Source organism: Megalobrama amblycephala, linkage group LG15, assembly GCF_018812025.1.
Source record: "Megalobrama amblycephala isolate DHTTF-2021 linkage group LG15, ASM1881202v1, whole genome shotgun sequence".
Taxonomy (NCBI): domain Eukaryota; kingdom Metazoa; phylum Chordata; class Actinopteri; order Cypriniformes; family Xenocyprididae; genus Megalobrama; species Megalobrama amblycephala.
Window position 1 is genome coordinate 9,652,277 of NC_063058.1, and position 18,900 is coordinate 9,671,176.

The 18,900-nt window shown below is 37.7% G+C and overlaps 2 protein-coding genes across 2 annotated transcripts in view; one reads left to right on the forward strand and one right to left on the reverse strand.

Annotated features, from left to right (window-relative positions):
* Positions 1-1,421: 1,421 nt before the first annotated feature.
* LOC125247528 (ras-related protein Rab-8B-like) lies at positions 1,422-14,726 on the forward strand. Its single transcript, XM_048158878.1, has 7 exons — positions 1,422-1,651; positions 6,017-6,077; positions 7,489-7,549; positions 12,047-12,124; positions 12,222-12,311; positions 12,541-12,657; positions 12,809-14,726. The coding sequence occupies exons 1-7, from the start codon at positions 1,528-1,530 to the stop codon at positions 12,899-12,901; spliced, it is 624 nt and encodes a 207-aa protein (XP_048014835.1). The 5' UTR covers positions 1,422-1,527; the 3' UTR covers positions 12,902-14,726.
* A 710-nt stretch (positions 14,727-15,436) lies between these two features.
* The window catches only part of trpm1b (transient receptor potential cation channel, subfamily M, member 1b), a 32,110-nt gene continuing 28,646 nt past the window's right edge, over positions 15,437-18,900 (reverse strand). The window contains exons 24-28 of the mRNA XM_048158876.1: positions 18,779-18,799; positions 18,482-18,626; positions 18,102-18,304; positions 17,847-17,979; positions 15,437-17,273 (exon numbers count right to left, since the gene is read on the reverse strand). Of these exons, the coding sequence (XP_048014833.1) occupies positions 15,797-17,273; positions 17,847-17,979; positions 18,102-18,304; positions 18,482-18,626; positions 18,779-18,799 (1,979 nt within the window). The 3' untranslated portion in view covers positions 15,437-15,796. The remainder of the gene's footprint in view (positions 17,274-17,846; positions 17,980-18,101; positions 18,305-18,481; positions 18,627-18,778; positions 18,800-18,900) is intronic.

The window sequence follows — 18,900 nt, forward strand, 5'->3', positions numbered from 1 at the left end:
TGTCTATCTATCTATTTGTCTGTCTGTCTTTATCTATCTATCTATCTGTCCGTCAGTCCGTCCGTCCGTCCGTCTATCTATCTATCTATCTATCTATCTATCTATCTATCTATCTATCTATCTATCTATCTATTTGTCTGTTTGTCCATCCGTCTATATCTATCTATCTATGTATGTATCTATCTATCTATCTATTTGTCTGTCTGTCTATCTATCTATCTATCTATCTGTCTGTCCATCCGTCCATCTGTCTATCTATCTATTTGTCTGTCTGTCTATCTATCTATCTATCTGTCCGTCAGTCCGTCCGTCTATCTATCTATCTATCTATCTATCTATCTATCTATCTATCTATCTATCTATCTATCTATCTATCTATTTGTCTGTCTGTCCATCCGTCTATATCTATCTATCTATATATGTATCTATCTATCTATTTGTCTGTCTGTCTTTATCTATCTATCTATCTATCTATCTATCTATCTCTCTGTCTGTCATCTATCTATCTATCTATCTATCTATCTATCTATCTATCTGTCCGTCCATCCGTCCGTCCGTCCGTCCGTCCGTCTGTCTGTCCGTCTATCTATCTATCTATCTATTTGTCTGTCCGTCCGTCTATCTATCTATCTATCTATCTATCTATCTATCTATTTGTCTGTCTGTCCGTCTATCTATCTATCTATCTATCTATCTATCTATCTATCTATCTAATAAAGCTGTATAATTACAAATTGCAATAAAATAAAACACACAAACCCTCTGGGTTAATATTTCCTGTACTGGCAACCCTGACATTTCTCAGAGCCCCTCAAGAGATGCAGTTCCCTTTCCTTAACAGCTTCCTCCTCTACGAAACACATTTCATTGTTCGATTTAGTTTACTTTTTGTTCTTTTTACTTGTTCTTATTCTTCTTTAACTGAAGCATAATCACAAACTTTGAGTAGAATTACATCTATTTAATCTCAGGCTGTTGGTCATGTGACTACGCCCCCTAGTGGTTGTTCAACGGCATCATTAGACTTTTATTTTTTTATTATTATTATTATTTTATTATTATTATTATTTATTTTTTTTACTACTAGACCAATACAATCAGGAACGTCATTGTAGGATAGATATAATTCATAAATTAATATATTTCTTTTGAAAGGTGAACCTTAATGTCCAAAGACTTTCCAAACTTTGGAAATCCAAAGACAAAAGACAAAATAAATATCCTTCTTACACTTAGTGTCAATATCTGTATTAAAACATTAAAAATGTTTGAACAGGCTACACTAGATTAACTATTTTTTATTGCATGATATACAGTGCTTTCTTGATAACGACCTGTAATGTATCTAGGGGGGCTCTGTAGAGACTGTGCTCCTAGAAACTACATTGACCAATCGCGCAGGTGCTATCGCGCTGACGTCACACAACGAGGCTCCGCCCTCGCTCGAGACCGTATGATTTTTGTGTCAATGCCATGAACAAGGGAAACTGTGCACTGTCATTCATAAAGGAAATACTGGTTTGGTAAATGGCGAAGACTTACGATTACCTTTTCAAACTCTTGCTAATAGGAGACAGTGGAGTGGGAAAGACATGTCTGCTGTTCAGATTCAGCGAGGACGCGTTTAACACCACCTTTATCTCCACAATCGGTCAGTTCACCGGTGATCTGGGTAGAAGGTATTGGACTCTGTCCCGTTATATACAGGACAATAGTGTTCAGATACAGTGCAACTGTAATAATTAAGTTTCTAGTTTAATTTGCATTGATAAAAGTAGGTTTGAAAAGCACCTGTGGTTTTTTCAGCCAATTATGGGATTATGTTTAAAACATCTGGATTTATTTAGAAATGCACAGGCCTTTGAGTAGCTTGCTTCTGTAGACCAATTAAAAAAATATGTATTATAAATGTATTTATTTCTTATAATGCTTTGTTTATTATATATATTTTTGTTCTATACAATTTAAATGTATTATATATTTTTATTTGTTTAAAATTGTACCCAAATCAGTATTAATATTAAAGGGAAGTGTTAGATAGATAGATAGATAGATAGATAGATAGATAGATAGATAGATAGATAGATAGATAGATAGATAGATAGATAGATTCTATCCATATCTGTCTATACAGATACACAAATATAGATACTCTGGAAACAATGCTGTCCGTGAAGGTGTGAGAGTCATATTTTGCTGACCACAGCTGTACCTACTTTTAACCTGTCAAACCCTGCTTACTAATGGCCTTACAAGTTCATACAGGAGTCTGCACAAGAGAACCATAAACTGTATTACTGAGTTATTAATTCTGTGTTCATGCTAATGGATTCAAGGCACTCAGTAAGTTGCTGTTAGATGTTTTGTTGTAGTGTTCAGGTTTAAAATAAAGACCATATGCTGTTTTCCATATGATGACAGTCATTATTCTTTGACAGTGAGAAACATGATGCAGAAAACATAAGATGCTATAAAATAATAGGCCTAGGATGAATAAGTGCTTATATAACCTTTTCTCAACTAGATTTTTTATCACTTTTTAGCATAAACCTCATAAAATGTTGTTACATGCCAAAGTTTTTGTTTTTTAAATGAAAACGAGTGCTAATATCTTCTACAGTTTAACTTCTCATGCAAATTTATCTTGCTTTAAGGATATTTTAGACAAAATACTTTGTAAGAAAATAATATTTTGCACTGCACAGTTGTCTTTCGTCTGACTGCACAGAGAGTTTAGTCATTTCCTTTGTCAGTTTTTCCATCTGATTAAAACGTCACCGCCCCCTCTGCCTTTGTTTGCGATGCTGTCTTGCAATGGGGTCTCTGAGCCTTGACTTTCTTTCAGACTTCATTTGTATTTACATCCCATTTATCTGGCAAACCAGCTCATTCTCTGAGTAAAAACATTAATTTTGCTGGAAAAAAATGTGCTTGTTTATACGTTAGAAATCGTTACGACCTCTCTGCATAAACAATATTTTGATGACAACGTCAGGATGGAGTGCTGGGGAAAGTATGGTTCCTTTGTGTGGGGTCATAGTAGACTTGACCGTGAACAGAGGGCTGTACTGTTTGAATCCCCATCATGCTCTCGTGATATTCACTCAGCCCATCTCAGCATTCTTCCGCCAATGCAGTGGAGCATTTGACTGGCATCTGCTTTCTTGTGCCAGGACGTCCATAACCCCAGTTGTGGCCACTCTGCATACTTCCCCACACTTCTCTGAACAGTCCACCTCCGCTTCCTGTGACTCAGTCTGTGTCTTTTTCTCAAGGTTGTGATATTGCTTAATTGCTTGATAAATTGCTTGTCATGTTCCTCATTTTTAGCTGTGGTCGTCTGCCGGAAGCTAGTTATTTTAGTTTATAAAGTTTTAAAGGATATAAAAAAAACCTCTTAACCTTTATTAAACCCTCTGAAGCCGTATGGATTATTTTTATGACAGATGGATGCATTTTGGGAAGGCTTCAAAATTTCGCCTCCCATTCACTACCATTATAAAGCTTTTTAAATATATCTCCAATTGTGTTCATCTGAAAGAAGAGGGTGGGTAAATCATTGGATAATTTTCATTTTTGGGTGAACTATCCCTTTAAGGACCATTCGCACCAAGGACAATAACTATAATGATAACGATGAAAGGTGATAGAGAGGATTTTTTCGTCGACTGAGAATCCAAAGACTGTTACTGAGTTTTTGAAATGAGCGCATGCGTAAGAACAACCCCCCTCCTTCACAACACATTTCAAAGGAACGCCTCCCAAAACTCGTAAACACTCGTATTGGAACACGAGTGTTTACCATCGGCATTCGCCGTGTCGTGTTTTTTGGATTCATTATGTCGGACTCACCTCAGGTAACTCATAATCTGCAGTTGTTACTCCTGTCTCCTGACAAAAACATTGCATGCGGCGCCTGTGGAGTGTGGAAAGTTACTGGAGCGCACAGCCGCGCTCGTCTCTCACAAGGAACGTCACGGCAGTGATTGACAAGCCAGAGGGCCAATCGTTTACGCGATGATCGCGTAAACGATTGGCTGATGTTTTTAAGGCCCTACCTCGTGCACAGATGATGTATATTAATATTATTACTTTCAGTGCACCTAATAAATAGTCTTTTATCAGTTAGTAAAGACAGTTTCAAGTAATATTGCAAAAATGTATAAAACAAAACATCCTCTTTAGCACCTTTAAGATATAGTTTTTAAAATCATTCTAAATTTAAAATAATAGCAGACTCCACACCACAACTATAACGATAAGGTCAAAGAGGAACGATATTGTTGGAATCACTTTCACAAAGATTTTTTTCCAGCTGATGAACAATAAAAACATTGAATCAGCCAATCAGAATCCATCCTGATTTAAAGAGCTTGAGCATTTAAAGCGACATTTGACAAAACTGCAGCACGTGCTTATAATAAACAGAACGTTATTGTGTGTTGGTTTGGACGCAAATATAGTTTATAGTAATGTTTTTTAAGGTGAATGGGCCTTTAGTCAGTATTTTGGTCTTGTTTTCCAGTATATGTATCTAAAATTATTTAAATGGGATGTTAAATGCCCCTTTTACAAGATTTAATAAATCTCTGGTGTCCCCAGAATGTATCTGCGAAGTTTCAGCTCAAAAATCAATTTATCCCACAGATAATTTATTATAGCTTGTCAGATTTGCCCCTGTTTGGGTGTGAGCAAAATCACACAGTTTTTGTGTGTGTCCCTTTTAAATGCAAATGAGCTGCTGCTCCTGGCCGCTTTCCAGAAGGGGGCGGAGCTTTAACAGCTCGTGCTTCGGTTGCTCAACAACAACAAAGCAGGAGAATCTCACGCAGCCAAAATGAGGATTGTCAGTAACGGTGTTCAGCCTTACATTGTTCAAACTGGAGTCGGACACTGATGGAGAGACTCAGGAAGAAGTTACAACTTTTAGAATGAAACTGGATGTTTCTGAATGGTTAGTGGATAAATTTATGTAGTTGCTGTGGAGTTGATTCAACTCATCGACTAGCATGTGCCGTCATGTTGATCTTTTGTGTAAATCCAGTGTTGAATTGACCCTCGTTTGTGAAGCAGTCCGGTGTAAAATGACGGCATGGTAACAACACTGTACTACAACAACTCTTCCTCTTCTCTAAAGCAGCCCAACATTGCCTCGCCCCCTTTGTTGCGTGTTGCGGGGGACAGGGTTTATGTAAATATTAGGGTTAGTGATGTCACTAACCTGGGAAGAAGCTCATTGTAGTCCCTACCAGCCGTTTGTTGTAGTCCTTAAACAGCGAATTCTGTAAAAGAAAATATCTCCTTTAGCATTGAACTTTGAGAGTCGTAACTTTGCAGATGTTGTTTATGCTCAAACAGCAACATTACACACTAACTAAAGTTGAAAAAGTGAAATCATAATCAACCATCCTTTTAAAACAAGATAACTGTATAATTTGTATGCCAAAATAACATAAGATAAAGTTCTTATTGTCAGAGAAATCAAACAAAATTTAATGAGGTTTATGCATAAAACAAGAACCGTTTTTTAGTATAAACCTCTTAGTTACCAGCCCAGATCTTGAACTAATATTTTGTTGTAGCATTAGACATTTTTCCACAGGAAAACCACATCACAAAGCCACTCATTTGACTAGTTATATGGAGTATAAGGCCTCTTACTGAATTTGTACATAATTTTTGGTCATGAATAATCCTCCATCTTGATTTATTTCTTGAATGGAAACCATCTCTCTACAACATCAATACGTTTAAGATGTCAGATATACAGAGAGAACAATATAAAATGTTAAGTTTGTTGCGTAGTACACAACATTTATGTGAGTAAGGCAGCCTGATACAAGCAACAAGTAATTTTCCTCTAACCAGCAGAACAAAAAAAATGGCAAGAGGAGCAGTTTAACCCTAGGAACTGGAAATAGCTCATTACTGCAGTGCAACATTGATTGTACCATTGATTCCATGTGGTGCCAGACACTGAAGATCTGACGATGTTTCTCTTTTTCTCTGTTGCCAGGAATTGATTTCAAAATCAGAACTGTCGAGCTGAACGGCAAGAAAATCAAGCTTCAGATATGGTGAGCTGTTTGTTTGTCATTAATATGCAGCGCTAAGTTGTGTTTTATATATCCTGTTATGTCATCATTTACACTTCGTCTTTAGAGATATTTAAAGCTGTGTAAAGAGATATTCACATCCTAAACAGATTTTTGAATATGGAGAACAGTTTCTGCACTTAATTAGAGTTTTGTTGCTTTTAAACATTATACCAGTTAGCTTTGAGGCTATTATGCTAAAAGGCCATTTTATTCATCTTGCACACAAATATTCACATTTTTGTTCAATAAAATGCTCTCTAGAATGAAAGTACACTTTAGCATACTTTAAAAATGAGTACTTTTTACAAAATAATATACTTTAAAAGAATACTCTACTTAAGTGCGAACTAGCTGTAATGATTTCAGACACTTAATTGCATGTTATTTTATGTATTATAGTTTATATTAAATTTAATTAGTTGAACTTAAGAACTTAAAAGTACACAAGAACATCTTTATATTTAATTCATAATTATGCCGTTTTTGAAATATGGTTAAAGTTTACTGCTGAATGAACTAAAATAAACTTCAATGTAATTTCTATTGAAACTTTTATGTCATGTATTGAAATATATTTGTAATTACACATTTGTAATAATGAAGCTGCGATTTAGTACATTTAAAAATAAGTTTACTTCTGTAAAATACAACAAAATCATTTAAAATGTACTTTAAAGTAACTTTTAATTTAACATTATTACAAAGTGCACTTTTTGAAAAGTGTAAATAAGTGTGTTAAGCAACTTATTTCATTAATATCATATTATCTGCAAGTATATTATCTTTTAAAAACATACTTTTAAGATTTGCAGTACACTAAAAGTGCATATTCAATACAATGAAGTGTTCTTTCTTTTTATTAACTAACTTGCTACGAAGTAGCTAATGATGGTTTGTTATTTTTGGTTGCATTAACGCTTCATACATTTGTACTTTTTCTGCCCTAAAATGTGTAAGCCCTTGAAACTTCTTTTTTTCAAAACAGAAGAGGATTCGGTTAAAGAATCCAGTTCATGAGCTAGCAATATGCTAGTTAATATCTAAGCACTATAAGAAGGTTTTTGGGATCCTTAAGTGCTGATATTTATAATAGTCCTTGACTGTCCTTGAGAAGTAAGTAGGAAATGACATCACACTGTGGCTATTCTTCCTGTTAATAGTCATAATGCTCACACACAAGGATGAGACATGCAGACAACAGTGTCATGAACATCCGTGCCTCTCCCTCTATCTGCACATTCTACAGGATGTTTATATTAAAATCTGGGAAAGAATGGGGTGGGATTCACAGTACACGAATGTGAAGTGTTGAGGTTCAGCGAGGTGACAAAGGACGGAAGGAACGAGGTGAGGATGCGTATTTGCGTGTGACTGTCTGGTTGTTTTACAGGGACACGGCTGGGCAGGAAAGATTTAGGACGATCACCACGGCCTATTACAGAGGCGCTATGGTAAGATACTACTGGCTACTACACTGTGAAAAAATATTTTCTTACTCAGTGTTTTTGTCTTGTTTTCCATTACAAATATCTAAAATTCTTAAATCTTGAAGTAAAATTACTAGATATTTTCTTATTTTCTGAAAAAAAAAAAAAATAGAAGTCAAAATTATGTGAATTTATGCATGAAAAATAACTTGCAATGGGGTCAGAAAAATAAAATCACTTAATTTTGATCTAGTTTTTTATTATACAAGGGTGTGTTCACACTTGTAGTTCGGTTCTCTTGGTTCTTTCGGTCCGGGCTAAAGCCTCGTTCAGACTGTCCGTCCAAATCCGATTTTTGTGCATATCTGATTGAAATCCGATCAGATTTAGCTAGTGTAAACTGCAAAAAATCACATGAAATGTGATTTTTACAAATCCGTTTCGAGCTACATTGAAATGTGGTTTGAAATCCTATTCAAATCGCATTCCTGGAAATCCGTTTCAGTCTGATTTTGCATAGTTTACGTGACTTTCTCACACCACATAAAAAGTAAATGACAGATGTTGTTATAGCAAACATGCTAAAAAATTCACTGCAGAAACAAGGTTGTGTTGTTGCAAAGTTCCGGACGAGCAGAAAATGACAATGATAATGACAAATTGGACTGCCAGTGTGAACGCAGCCTAAAGCCCCAATACACTTCAAATGAAGTTCTTTTTCATTCTTTGTTTAGGGGTAAAACGAAGTTCGAAATACGTGACCAGCGATATACTGTAAACGAACATCTGACGCCGCCCACACTGCTGAGAGCAGCATTTAGATGAATATGTAAATATGTGCCGTGCACTTTCTTCTCAGTAACAAAATAAACACAACAAAAATGAGAAAACAGCATTTTTATAGAAAGCATAAGAAAAGCGTCTGATCATAACAACATGTTAGCATGAGCTCTGCATATTAGCACTCCAGTCACGTCACGTCTTCATTATAGCACTTTATTGAATAGACTGCTTAAAATCAAGCAGCTTTACAGTATCAAACATGAAAAACAGTGTCAGTGCCTAATTTTATCAGAAGCACAACTTCATTTTGTACTATAAAGTGGTGTGTTCATGTTTTCATGATTTGACCTCAACGAACTCAAACACATGAATGAGTCAGAGAAGCGTTCCACGCGAGTGAAGGCGGAGCCTCGGTGCACGCCTCCTATTACGTTATCGTCACTGACCAATGGTAGTACAAAGGTGTTTTGCAGCTGGAGCGGACTTTTCCTGAAAGTTCACTTTGGCAAGCCGTTTTGAACTTCCAAAAAGAACACAAAACGAACTTCGTTTTCGCCTGATTTTGTTCGAAATTACGTCACATCAGTTCGTTCTTCGATTTAGTTTGAAGTATATCAGGGCCTTAAAGGCGCTCTAAGCGATTTGATGCGTTTTTAGGCCCAATTTTTTTTTGTCACATACCGCAAACATCTCCTCACTATGCGCTAGCTGCCTGTCCCCTGAACACACTGTAACAAAACACGGCCTCTGTAGTCGCCACAAGCTCCGAAAACTGCAATAAAAACAAACTGGTGCAGCCTGGACCACTTAACATAATAAACATGCTCCAGCCAATAACCGAAAAGCAGCGTCAATACGCAAGCTACTTACATTTTAAATGCGCGTTCATGACTGTTTCAGGAAGCACGGAGGGGAGGGCCAGGAGGAGTAGGAGGAAGGGTCTAGCTAGCCTCTGTTTTGTTTGACAACACTTCGAACGTCAACAGGAAGTTACTCCGCTCAGAATCGCTTAGAGCGCCTTTAAGGGTGCATTCACACTGGCAGTTCGAAACGAGGCATGGTTCGCATGAAGTAATGTGAAAGCTGTCATACGGACCGGGAAGCACACCGGGGTACCGAACCCGAGATTACCTGAGTTCGGTTGCACTGGAACTGTGGTGCAATTTGCATAAATGTCAAAGCAACTCAGACTCAAGTACACACTTGTTCAAGAAGTAAAGTAATCTGTGCATGCTTTTTAGATGATGACCAGTAGTGTTGTCAAAAGTACCGACTTCAGTACCAAGTCAGTACTGAAATTTAAAAAAATGTGACAATACCAACATTTCCCCCTAGCATTTTGAGCGCTGTTGAGCAGATTCTTAAACACTTGTGATCGGCCATTTTGTTCATGCGCTCAACAGATTTGTCTGTGATTGGCTACAATAATCAACGCTTCAAAACATGTTGTAAATAGACATCTTTTACGCTCTTGACCGAGCGCTTACACAGATACGCATGGGAGCGTTAGACATATCTGTTGAGTGTGTGAACACAATGGCCAATCAGAGGTGTTTAAGAATCCACTTAGATTATAGTGGTGATGATTGAGTGTACAGAAACTATTTAGCATTCAGTTTCATTGTGCAGAGTTGAGTGGAATTAAAGAGGCAAATGAATGGCTCACAATCGGCTTTCTCCTCAAAGCAGTCTTTCTTCAAGCAGCAGAAAGCTGCCTTCATGCAACATACATACAGTAAACCCAACTGTCGCTCCCTCTGCTGCATATAATAGCACCAAATTAGTAAAAAAAAAAAGACATGATGTGATGACCTAAGTTGAACGCAAATGCACCAGGGTTCGATAGAATCAAGCTGAATGTGAAACCAGACCAACGTTGTGGGGGTACCCGGCACCGGGAACAATCAGACTTGGACCGCAGCAAACATGCCCAGTGTGAAACCCCCATAAGAAAACGATACATCTAGTCCTGGTTCAAAACAAAACAAGGGCTTTTATAATGTATATTTTGCGATGGAACTTATTAAACATCTAAAACAATGCTGTGTGCTTGGCTAATTGCAATTGTTGTACGTGTGCACATATGATGGTATATTTTTACCAGCTGAGAACTCGTGAAGAGCTTATAAAATGTGTAAAGGAGTCAAAACAGCACCAGGAATTCTTCTGTTGCACACAAACGAAGATCTGCAAGGAGACTGACGCCTGTACCAATTGTAATGGGCAACTTAGCTTCTATGACAAGAAAAAACAGGTAGCTTCAGCATTCTGTCCTTTTTTGGGTCGCATCTCGTGATATCACATCCTGTTTTTGGTTCGTTTTGATATCTTTGGTCTGTGCTGCATTCGTATTTCAGTTGAACCACACCAGAGTTTGTCTTGAAGCAGACCCAGACACCCTGAAAATGTCTTGATCTTGATTCACTTGTTTGGTGCGCACCAGGATTCGGATGGTAGCATTCACACTTATTCAAATGAACCGCACTAACAGATCAATTGCACCTGAGTTTGTTTTAGGGTGTGTTCACACTTGGCAGGTCTGGTTCGATTAAAACGAACTCTGGTGCGATTGCTCTGTTAGTGCGGTTCATTTGAATAAGTGTGAACACTACCATCCAAACCCTGGTGTGCACCAAACAAGTGAATCAAGATCCACATTTTCAGAGTGTCTGGGTCTGCTTCAAGACAAACTCTGGTGTGAACGCAACATGCGACCCTGAAAAGGACAGAATGCTCAATGCAAAACCTGTTATTTTCTGGTCATAATCGCGATGTTGCCCATTACAGATCAGTACAGGCGTCAGAACCTCGTCTCCGCGTTTTTGTTTGTGTGTGTGACGGAGAGATTCCTGCCACTCTTTTGACATCTTTACACATTTTATAAGCTCTTCATGAGTTCTCAACTCCATCATATACCATCATATGCATATGGGTCAATGACGTGACGGGTCTTTTTTTTTTTTGTCCAAAGGCCTTAATAATAATAAAAAAACAAAGATATGACATCCAAAGTATGTAAGGTAGCACAACTAGATTTTATTGAATCCAAAAGGTTTTAATTATATTTTGCAACATATAAAGGTATTTCAAAGATTTTGAAGTGTCAAAAGGTCATTCGGTTTAACCGTCCAAAGGCCAATACAGCCATTTCATTTGTGATTAAAATATCTTAAAATGTAATAAATGAATGTATGTTTTATTCTGGCATTATGTTATAACATCATATATCAACACAGTGCAAAATGGTATTAAAATTATGGATAGAAGTCGTTGCTTTGTTATTAGAAAGAATGTCCGGAAAAATGAATTTCATTGATGTCATTCGGAGTAACCAATATAAAGAGACCATTTTGGATCAAGTCATCCGTTCAGTATCATGTGACAGGATATGACATCATTCAGACACCTGCAAAGGACCACATGGTCATGAAGCAAAGTTACTAACTCTCTCTTAACTATTTGAAAAATTCATGTTTTCACTTGTTCATACACATGTCCCAAAACATCAGGTCATTCGGTACAACCGCTATAAAACTGGAAAATGTTGTAATATTTTAAAAACTTGTACGAAATATAAAATGTTTGATTGTCCTTTTGCTAGCTAGATATCAGCCTGTTAGCATTGTTTGAAAATATCGTCATTCGGTAAAACCATGTGTATATATATAATATGTGTGTGTGTGTAAGTGTTGATTGTTGAAGATGGATGTTTCATATTTCTGCTTGCTTTGTTTTCAGGGCATTATGTTGGTATATGACATCACCAGTGAAAAGTCATTTGAGAACATTAAAAACTGGATCCGCAACATTGAGGAGGTAACTGAAAATCGAGATTTATAGATTTTTGTGTGTTGTGTGTTCATTTATTTGACACATTTGTTAAAGAATTACATTTCTTTTGACTACTTTTCAGCATGCATCATCTGACGTAGAGAAGATGATCCTCGGGAACAAATGCGACATGAACGACAGGAGACAGGTGTCCAAAGAGAGAGGAGAGAAAGTGAGATCTCTCACAAGTTTTTACAGTATTCCACACAAATATATATAATAAAACTAATAATTTACAACAAATAATATAAATAATTATTCTATTTTATTTGAAAATGTCATTTTTGTAACATTTTTGTATTATTTTGAATGAGATATATAGTATTTTGAGCGATACTGGATGTATTTTTAATTTAATTTGTTAATAACCGTATTGTCATTTTTTACATTTTGTTTTCCAGCTGGCAATTGATTACGGTATCAAGTTTTTGGAAACAAGTGCAAAAACCAGTGTAAATGTCGAAGAGGCCTTTTTCACGCTTGCCAGAGACATTATGGCTCGACTCAACAGAAAAATGGTGAGTGTTTTTTCGTAAAACAAAACAGGTGCATTATACTGGATATCATTTATGATTGTATTATGGTTATTTAAAAAATATATTATTTGCTTAATAATTTCTTTTTTATAGGTTTCACAAACCTTTTTTAAAATGTCTTTTTGTTGACTAGAATGATGGTGGTCAAGCAGATGGTGGGGGGCCGGTGAAGATTTCAGAGAAGCGCTCCAAAAAGCACAGCATCTTTAAGTGTGTTCTGCTGTAACTCATTTGCGGCGTGTGGATACGTTCACTTGCTGTGTCTCTTCGGCAGCCAGAAATGCTCAGCTGGTAAAACATATCACATGAGCCCCTGCAAAAGAGCTGGACCATCAGGCTCAAGAACAGATGAAGGTTCGTGTTTCCAAGCCCTTAAATTCAAGATGGAACGGAGGAATGATGCAGTTTTGAGAGATTTACTTGGTTCACTCTGTGGTAGAGTCATAATAGGAAATGTTTGCTTTGTTGTGTGGTGATAATTGTGATGATTGTCTCAAAAGATAATGGATCAAATATGAATGGTTTTGCTTTTGTGTAATATTATGTATGGACATATTTGCTTGAAACATTTGCTGCTGAAAGCTTAGATGTATCACATACAATATTTATGAATTAGTCAGTGAGTCTGTTTTGTTGTAATATGTTCCTGAGTGTCTTGTATACAGCATATACACTGTTCTTGCACTGGTTCAAAAATTTTAATTGAGAAGATCTGTAAAAATGCAATTTTTGGAACACTAGTGGTTGAAAAAGCACTTTACATGTGTTTTCGATGAGCTCTCCTCACAGGCACATGTCCATGTATAGCACAGACGGACATCAATCCACCCACTGGAAGGTTGCAAAGATAGAACATGATGGCTTTGGAGCATGATGGGTAAAGGAACATCTTCAGGTCGGGTATCAAAGGGAACATGTCTTACTTGGCAAAATCACAGTCACCCATAGTAAATGAGTGTTTGACACAGCCAGTCAAATCCGAGAACCATCAGTATTAAGGGAATAAGAGAAATTGTGCCTGTGTTGTAGATCCTTAGCTTTAGGGTTATAAGTATAGGGCTTATATTCAAATTCAGTCCAGCACTGATTTGTGAAAATTATGTGACTTTTTTTGTTTGAATATGAAGATGATCATTAACTATTTAATTAGCATTTAAAATTAATGTTTTATTTGAAAAAGACAGGCGCCTTTGCCATTTGAAAGCAAGTTTAGAAACTAGGGTCCTTGTGTCAATGCTACAGTATAATGTTTTTGTAACATGATAAAAAAGAAAGTCACTGATGCATGTTTATGTAAATCCATTAATAGAAACTGAGCTTTTTTGTATTTCAATTTGATATCACCTTTTTAGCTCTTTTTCATTTTTTGATTGAAAATGTCCAGTGCATAATGATATATATATTAATATTGTACAAGCAACTTTTATTTACTGTTTACATTTTTATTTTTCACCATAGGCTCTTAAACATACAGTTGCCAAAAAGTGGTATTATGTGCTTTTCATGCTTGTACTGTCTAAGTTGTTTTAGTCAAAGGATCCAGGGTGAATTCAACTGGTCAAATCAGCACTTTTGTTTTCAAATATGTGAGACATTTTGGTCTCCTATTGAAACTGCACTAAAGGCTGTGTCAGAAGTAGTACAGATTACAGCAATAAAATGTCCCCATTTGGGAATTCTCTTTTCCGACTATTTGTGCTGATATTAGGGACCTTAATGCCTTGGATCTATGTTTATTAATCTGATTTGGACAAATACTGCCGAAGAATGTTTTGATGATCATCATTTTACTTCAGCAAATGTAGCATATATCATGACCACTGATATTCAGATGGGACCATTGTTATGCATGTATTTTCTTTCATATTTGTGACTGTATGATCGACTTTTTGAAAGAGACATATAACGCAACCTGTTACCTGAAAAGCTAATATGCTCATTTAAACATGTTAAAACCTTAACAAAGAAAATGTGAACAAGAATTTGAAGTGTGTTTTTATTAATTGTAGATTTTTATACTACATATAACCAAAGTAAATACTGTATAAACATATCTTCATACTTCTCATCTTATTTTTTCACATAGTTTAGTCTTCTTTTTTTCAGCAATTCATCATCCAGAACAGTAGATGGTGCTATTAGACAGTCTTATCACAACAATAAACAGATTACTGCTCTTATACAACCTGCTAACTTCAAACATTTTGCATTGAGGTAGACTCATTTTGTCTTTTGACTTGTTCAGTTTGCATAGCCTTACTTTTTTGCCCACAAATTGTCATTATACTGTATAATACTGTTACTAATACTGTATACCAATCCAAAAACACCTAAACCATAACACATAAATGGTATAATGAGGACCAGAGCAGTGAGCAAGGTTACATAATGTATTTTATACCTTAAATATATATATAATGATGGAAATTGCAAGCACACAATTAATGAACAGTTGATGATATGGTTTCAAAGATCTACTACTCAGTTAACTTGATCATGACACCTGAGCACATACTGCTAATGTAAGTATCTAGTGTTACAGGTGCATAAGGAATTTAATGTGTGTATCATTCTTATCTGAGGAATGTATCTTCTTATTGGACTCCTTCTAGAGCAGGGATGGACAAACTCGGTACTGCCCTGCAGAGTTTAGTTCCAACCCTGATTAAACTCACCTGCCTGTAGCATTTTAGTAATCCTGAAGGAACTGATTAGCTGGTTCAGGTGTGTTTGATTAGGGTTGGAGCTAAACTCTGGCTGAATCCCAAATGGCATACTTCTATGCACTTTCGGTCTTGTGGACTTACAATGGCTGCCCCATGCCCGTTAAGTCCACGAGACCGTAGGGTGTCCCATTCATCATTTTAGGTTTCAGAAGGGTGCTCGCCCCCTTTGCGGCCGCTATGCGCCCTCAATGTGCACTTAAGCTGAGCCCACAAGTCTGCGAGCTACGTAGAGGATTTTACCCAGCAGTCAAAGCGACATTACATCATGAAAGTGCGGACTCAGAGGAAGACCGTGAGGATTTAGGTTGCCATTTGGGATTCAGTCTCTGTAGGGCAGTGGCCCTCCAGGACCGAGTTTGCTCAGGCCTGTTCTAGAGTGTTCCCTTTACGTATGGCTATGACTCGTCTGAAGGTACATCATCTGTTGTCTTCTGTGCTGATTTCTCTGGCTCATCAGAAGTGTCTCCATAGGCTCCAGCAAGGTCTCTTTCACTGCTCGATCCATGGGCTCTTTTCAAACTGTTTCCTAAGGACGTGCAAGGTTTTGTGGACCAGCTCTTTGATCTTCCAGGGAGGAACATTGTGTCTTCTGGCAGAAGCAGTTGGCTACCACCAGCTTGGACTTCAGAATCACAGTAACCTGCACCTGTAGTTATTTCCTCTGTTTGCTCTCCATCTTGCTTCTCTGAACATTTTTCCTTCCCCAGACTTCCTTCAGAATCATCTGGATCCTTTCCCATCTCCTGCTGAGTATCTTCCAGGTGCTGGTCTACGTCACCCCTTTCTTCCCGGTTTACCTGATCTACATCTAGCAATGCCTCTGTACCAGTCGCCCCTGCTGAGTGAAGCTCGCCACCCTTTGTCATCTCATCGTCTATTGTCAGCTGAACACTTTCGTGAGTCATTGGTCCATCTGAACTGTCTAGTGTCTTCTCTCCATCTTGCATTCCCATCTCCTCTTTACTGTGTCTAGAAGAAACTCTCAGCCTCTGTTGCTCAGGCTGGTCAGAATTTTGCTCTACCTTGAAGCTGTTGCTAAACTTGTCAATCTGGTCTACCAATGGTCTTACCATTGATACCTTTGGCATCTGACCAAAAAGACTAGGATGTACCTTATACTCATAACTAGCACTCCAACGTCTTGTAGCTGGAGTCCCATCCATTCCTTCCCCTTCTTGATTTGCTTCCTTTCCACTTGCTTGATCAAATGAGATTGTGCTCCTATACCTTCGTACACTGGACGGGGATGTGCTTTGTATTTCTGTGGGATAATATTTGAAAGCTTTCACCTTTTCTAGAGGGTAGGAGGTAGTCGCCTGAAGTTTCACTCTCTCAGTCATGAAGGCTTCTTTCTGTGTGGCACTATCCGAAGTAGTCTGGTTGTCAGGAACTGAAGATTTTGGTGATTCTGGCTTTGTCCCATCAGCCTCAACACCCTTCTCACAAGGGAAGATTCGGATGTCCACACATGAGCCAAGGCGTCTTTTTACCCCTGGAACATCTACCTCTAGATTCTGGCCATATTCCTTTGTGTTGAGGTTTGTAGTGCTTATTGTTTTACTCAGATCTGCCTCTTTTTCCTCGGGTGGACGCTCATCAACACCCAGGTAATAGCGGTAGAGGCTGTACCCATCAGCACTGTTGATGCTACTGTGACGCTGGAGAGAAGATGGGTCACAAATAGAGGAGGCAGATGAGCGTGTGCGGGTCAATTCAGAATGGTCGATTCCCACCAGTCTTTCCAAGGCATTCACCATTCTGCCATTAATGTCTTCTAGCTGGGCCAAACGGAGGTCTACTGTCTGAAGGGAGGCCTTCATTGTGTTCTCCCTCTCATTCACCTCCTCAAGGCGCATGGACATGTTCTCTACCCTAAACAGGGAAAAAGAAGATAATGTAAATGGGATGATTACATAAATATAAAGTTTGCAAACTGGGATTTAAGAGGTTTACCCATATTAGTGTATTTTTATCATGACAACACTTGGAAGATTTTAGCATGGTAATGGATATGACAATGTTAATGTATTTTGTCTTGGTGGAATAGATCTGCTACGCTGCTGTTGATTATTGCTGCTGCTGCTGCTGCAGAGCAAGTACAGGAACTTGCTACTGCCAGTACATACGCCGATACTCTGCTGTGAGTATGTAAGACATACTGCTGCTGCACAAATTGCATATCTCAGTTACCCATAGCAGATCTATACAGGTGGAGCTGGGGAAGGTGGAGGATTTTAGACGAACTCTGAAAGCGCACTTCAACTTCTAAAGTAAATGATAACCAGACATTTAAATGTTGAGCAGCAAGCTTATTGGTTGCAGATGCAACATGAACCAATTAACTTATGCCAAGTAGTTAATGTGGTAAATATCATCAGCTTGCGTTAAGGACCCATCAGTCTGCGCCATGTAGAGTTTCATGACAGAACTAGGCATTTAAATTACCTTTCATTTGTAACCCTGATACGCTCATCATTTGAAGACAGTTGCTCGTCTTCTCTCTCCCTGAAATATTCCTCCACACATTGCTCCTCAAACTCATACAGCATCTTCAGCTCCTCCGGGGTGAGAATAAGTTCTTTATGAGGAAAACAGAATACAAACAAATATTTATCTCATGTTCAGTTTGAATTTTTTACTTGCTTGACCACATGCATCTTGATCCTTTATAATTTGGTCTAATTATTTTATGAAACTCACTTAATCCTTTATCCTTCTCATCCAGTTCTCCCTCCTTTCTCTTGTTACAGCGGCAGCAGAGTTTGCGGAATATGATGTAGAGGTGGCTAAAGATAATGAGTGGTGGAGGTAGAACAGGCCTGTCATGGAAGGTCATGATGAGCTGATATCTCTGGAACTTCCACACCTGGTTGGAGATGGACTTAACCTCAAAGAACGTGTTGCTTTATTGGGAGGAAACACATAACAACTAGCAAATTAACACCATTGAACTGTTACTAGAGATACACCAATGAAGACATTTTGGTAAAGACCAATAGCCACAACTTGCAACCGATCCTACACTGTTTGTTTTTACATGGAAATAAGTCATCAAAACATTATAATGGTAGCATTCTTACTTGAAGACAGCAATGAGCAAGTTCACAAGCAGGATGTTGGCCACTAACAAATAACAGGCCATGATGGCTGGAGTCAGCCATGCTCCAGGGATGCAGGGTGGAAGCTTTTTCCCATCCTCATCATATAAATTGTCTCCACAGGGGGCTGTTTAGAAAAAGCTTTCTTGTTACATTAAAGTACCAGCGATGAATTTGTTCTGCATTCACAACTATTTCAATGCCATTATACCATTAGTAGGGTTATTTTTCATGAAAACAGTGTTTATCATTGTGTCAAATGTTCATCATTGTCCTTACGATTTATTTCCATTGCGTAAACTTCACCACATTCCAGAAGGGCAAAATAGAGATGAACAAGTCAGTTAGTGCAATTGGAAACCAGAAACAACAAAGTGTACAACAAGAATTAATCAAACCCA